Source organism: Etheostoma spectabile, chromosome 16 (genome assembly GCF_008692095.1).
Source record: "Etheostoma spectabile isolate EspeVRDwgs_2016 chromosome 16, UIUC_Espe_1.0, whole genome shotgun sequence".
In the NCBI taxonomy this organism is placed as follows: domain Eukaryota; kingdom Metazoa; phylum Chordata; class Actinopteri; order Perciformes; family Percidae; genus Etheostoma; species Etheostoma spectabile.
The window spans coordinates 5,978,282-5,982,309 of record NC_045748.1 but is presented as its reverse complement, the minus strand read 5'-3'; the positions used below and the strand labels follow the sequence as shown (position 1 = coordinate 5,982,309).

The 4,028-nt window shown below is 39.2% G+C and overlaps 1 protein-coding gene across 1 annotated transcript in view; it reads left to right on the top strand.

Annotated features, from left to right (window-relative positions):
* si:dkey-247m21.3 (5-hydroxytryptamine receptor 4) overlaps nt 1-3,265 on the top strand; it is a 50,491-nt gene extending 47,226 nt beyond the window's left edge. The window contains exon 7 of the mRNA XM_032540060.1: nt 806-3,265. Coding sequence (XP_032395951.1) covers nt 806-875 — 70 coding nt within the window. The 3' untranslated portion in view covers nt 876-3,265. The remainder of the gene's footprint in view (nt 1-805) is intronic.
* The last annotated feature ends 763 nt before the right edge of the window (nt 3,266-4,028 follow it).

The window sequence follows — 4,028 nt, the reverse complement described above, 5'->3', positions numbered from 1 at the left end:
AATGTTTCCTAACTTAAAAAGCATTTTTGGGGGTTTGTATTGTTTTACTACCTACACAGACATTTTACGTATACATAATAATGTTATAATACATATTTTTAATATTTCTGGGGGAGGGGGGGGACAACCCTGGGGTTTACGCCTATGTGCTGGGAAAGATGTGTATAATCGGCTTATGGAGTTGTACTTATACATGTTTATTTAGTTTATGGCTTGAATCTTGTAGTTACTATGTTATATTTTCTTGAATTTATCTGGGTGGGTGTTGATGACAATGAGTGGGGGGCAGGTTGTGAATTGTATGTTGTTACGAAATATACATTTTTTAATCACAAAAAAAATTCCAATATTGTAAAAAATTAGATACCTTGGCTTTTTTAAATATGAAGCAGGTTGAGGTGCTTTATAAAAACTGTGAAAGTATAAAAAGGATAAATCCACAAAGAAATGTGTACAGCCTGTATTCAGAAATGGTCTTTCAATGAGCCGCCGGGACTACCGCGGGGTTGTGATCTCACAACAATACCATGTACTGGTAGAAAGTGGCGCTACAGTGCAGTTACAGTCATTCATAACTCAGAAACGCTGACCAATCAGAGCACACTGGACTTTTTGGGGAGTGGGTTTAAAAAGACAGGCGCTGAAACGGAGCGTTTCAGGCAGAGGGTGAATACAGGTTTATCAGACATGTTTTTATGGTTTTGTTTTTTACAATTAAGCATGTTAACATGTTCTAGTAGAAACCCAAGAAGAATTAACCTAAAAATGAGCATAACATGGAAATTAAAAAAAATCTCTTTTTCAGATTGTCCTTCCTGCCCAACCGAAGCTACAGCGACAACGGGCAGACGATACTGGCCAACGAGCAGTACTAGGACTCTTGGACAACTATGAGGATGTCCATGACAGAGCTGCGACATCAGCAGCCAATACGAGGGCCCTTTGAGTTTGTTTCGAGACGAAGACTTCATGGCCGCTTGGATTTCTCTTTGTTAACTGACCTGTTTATGGGAAGGTTGTCTCACCTGGATATTCACTTTTCGACCGAGCATCAACATATGACTTTTGTTGGTGCTGTTCAGGGTCAGAGGCATCAGACAAGTGCAGAAAGTCAGATCTGACTCTTGGGGAACGAATGAGGCATACTGGTGCAGAACTAAAATGCTAACAGTAGAGTACTTGCGTCCATGGACTGAAACCCATTGCCAATGCGTTTCACTCCGTGAAGACCTGTTCTTCTCAGTCGAACAACTAGATCACAGGAGGTGAAGAGTGAGTCCGCGGTCCGGTGCCACAGATCTCAGAAAACTACAACAGACTACAAGCCAAACTCTGGCTAACAAGAGGGCTGGAGTAAGAGGCCTCTCATGCTTTTAACCTCTATGATGACATCCCATCACAGTTATAGCAGCGCTAACTGCCAGCTGGTCAAACAGGTGACTGCAGGTCTCCTTAAAGTTCAGTTTATTGTACAGAAGTTTGTATTCTTGTCTTTTACCAGCATCGACAGCACTCGGAAACTGCTGAATGTAATGTCAAAAGTGGCCATTTTTTATTCTTACCCTTCATTTTATATTTCATTTTGAAATAGCTGATAACAAAACACGAAAGCCAGAGGGTGTAAAATCAGAAATAAATAAATAAAATACATTTTTTGATGAAATACAGCATCATAAAAACGGTTTGTTGACCATTGTGATGAAACACTTGCCTAAACCTTTCATGGCACATAAAATATAGTTGCACTTACCTCTGTGGGTTGGACGTTTCCGATTGTTAGTGAAGCTCTACATCGTTGCAGCAAGGTGGGAAGCTTAATGGCCATGTGTTGAAATCACTCCTCCTGCAAGGGGATACATTTTGCGACATATGTAAGAATTTACTCTTGACTCCTTTGCGAATGAATAACACATGGTTTTAAAGCACTGACAGTGCATATGCATCCAAACAGACACACTGCCACTCATGTATCACAAGTAAAAGTTTGAGGAATCTTAAAAAAACTGTTTTGTCTGATTAAACATTTGTGAAATGAGCATTATTTCTTTAAATTTACGTATCACTTCATCAGAATATACAGCCACCCATCTGAGTATTTTGCACCAGGACTTGAGAACTACCTTTGCAAAGATGCGCCTTTTGTCTCTCGCATGCCAGTCAGAGCAGACTGGGCTTTTTGGGAGGGGGTTTACAGAGACAGGCGCTGAAACGGAGCACCTTAGACAGTGGTTGATCACAGTTATGTTAAGATGTTTGTGTATTTTCTGAACTTTTAAGCATGTAAACATGTTCTAGGACTAGTAGAAACCCTAACTACAAGTATGAACCAAAAAAAGGAGAATAATATGGGACCTTTAAATGCATAATAATGCAATAATAAATATGAATATTTTCCTCCTTAGACTTGATAAGCATATTCAGGCAAAGGTGAATATTAAAGTCTGATGTCACTCAAATGACGTATTAGAGACTCTGTCCATGCGTTGAGTTGGCTGATGGTTGGACTGTGTTTTAAAGTGCCATTAAGTGATTTTTTTTTACCACTAGAGATCAATATTCACTCTTAAGGTTTGATTTGGTCTCTTTTTTTTTTTTACCAGCCATCCATTTTGACTCCATTTTCTCTCTCTCTGCCTTTTTGTGTTGGGCATTAAGCATAGTCTCAGCATGTATGAGCTAGTTTGCGTGCATCAGCCTCCTACAATACATAGGATGCCTGTGAGAGCCAGGGCTTGGAAAAAACTAAATAATTAAAAAAGGGGTTAAAAGCAATTATATACAGCTGAAATCAGTTAAGAGCTTCAAAGTCTGCATTTTTTCCTCAGAGGGGTTGGCAGCACTAGTGACCCGTTCACATTACTCTGAGCCATTTCAGTTAAAGATTAAGAAAGGCCTCTTACACAGGATGTAAATCTCTCATTTGATGTTTGATGCTCGGTTTACATATCTGAACTCCATCTGTCTCTCTCTGTCTGCCTATCACAACACGCTCAGGAGATCGACACACAGAGGTGTGATACCATCTCAGTCGCCCACATTCTGTCATCCTTCAATTGCAACAGTCATGCATCTCCGCCTCAGAAAACAAAGGTTAACTCATCATCTGTCCTTTTTTATTTTCAATGCACAACCTTCAAGTTTAGCTACAACGATGACGAGCTGAATGAATGTCTTGTTACAATGTGACAACTTTTAATAGTTCACTGTGCCCAGTATTTCATCTTTATTGTGCACAACGGAGATGACGAATAAACGGAGAATTTGACATTATTTTGGTGTAAATTGATTAATGTCGTTAATGTAACCTGCATGAATGTATTTATTTATTGCACCTGTAAAGTGGAGCTCTACAACATTCTTGATTCTAGACTCTTGTTTTATGGCGTCTAAAGGTCCCCAAAAAAAAAAACAGCACAATCTTAAAACAACACAGTTAAAATACTTTGTAAGCATTGCATTCTTTTCTTTGAAGAGTGTCTTCCTTCTACAGGAGATAGTCAGTGGGCATGCTTTGTCTGAGAGTAACCTTGTTCTTTAACTGCCTCAGTCGGTGGTTGGCTTAACACGTCAATAAATCACTACATATGTATTATATCATAATACGCAAAATTTGTTTTGAGATGCCTTGGAGAGGGAACCACTGCCCAGTCCCAGTCAAATGTGATAACTAGTCAAATCTAGCCAACTGATTATTTTAAGCATATACATTTCCCCCAATTGAAGGCAAGTAGACTATTTTAGGCTTTGCACACCTTTTGTTGATGATTTACACACACACACAGCATCAAGCACAGACTAATATTAGGCTATTACATGTGGGCCTGCTTGGTGACAACAAACAGTGATTCCCAATCCTTCCCTCTGCTGCTGAAAACAATATTTGAGCTGATTTGCTCATTTAATTGATGCTGCTGGCCATTAACCAAACAGTGTAAATCCAGAGGAGGAATTATTCTGTGAGGCCACTCAAAACTCAGACTCAATCACCATGGGCTTACATACTACCGAAATAAAATGTAAAAAAAAAA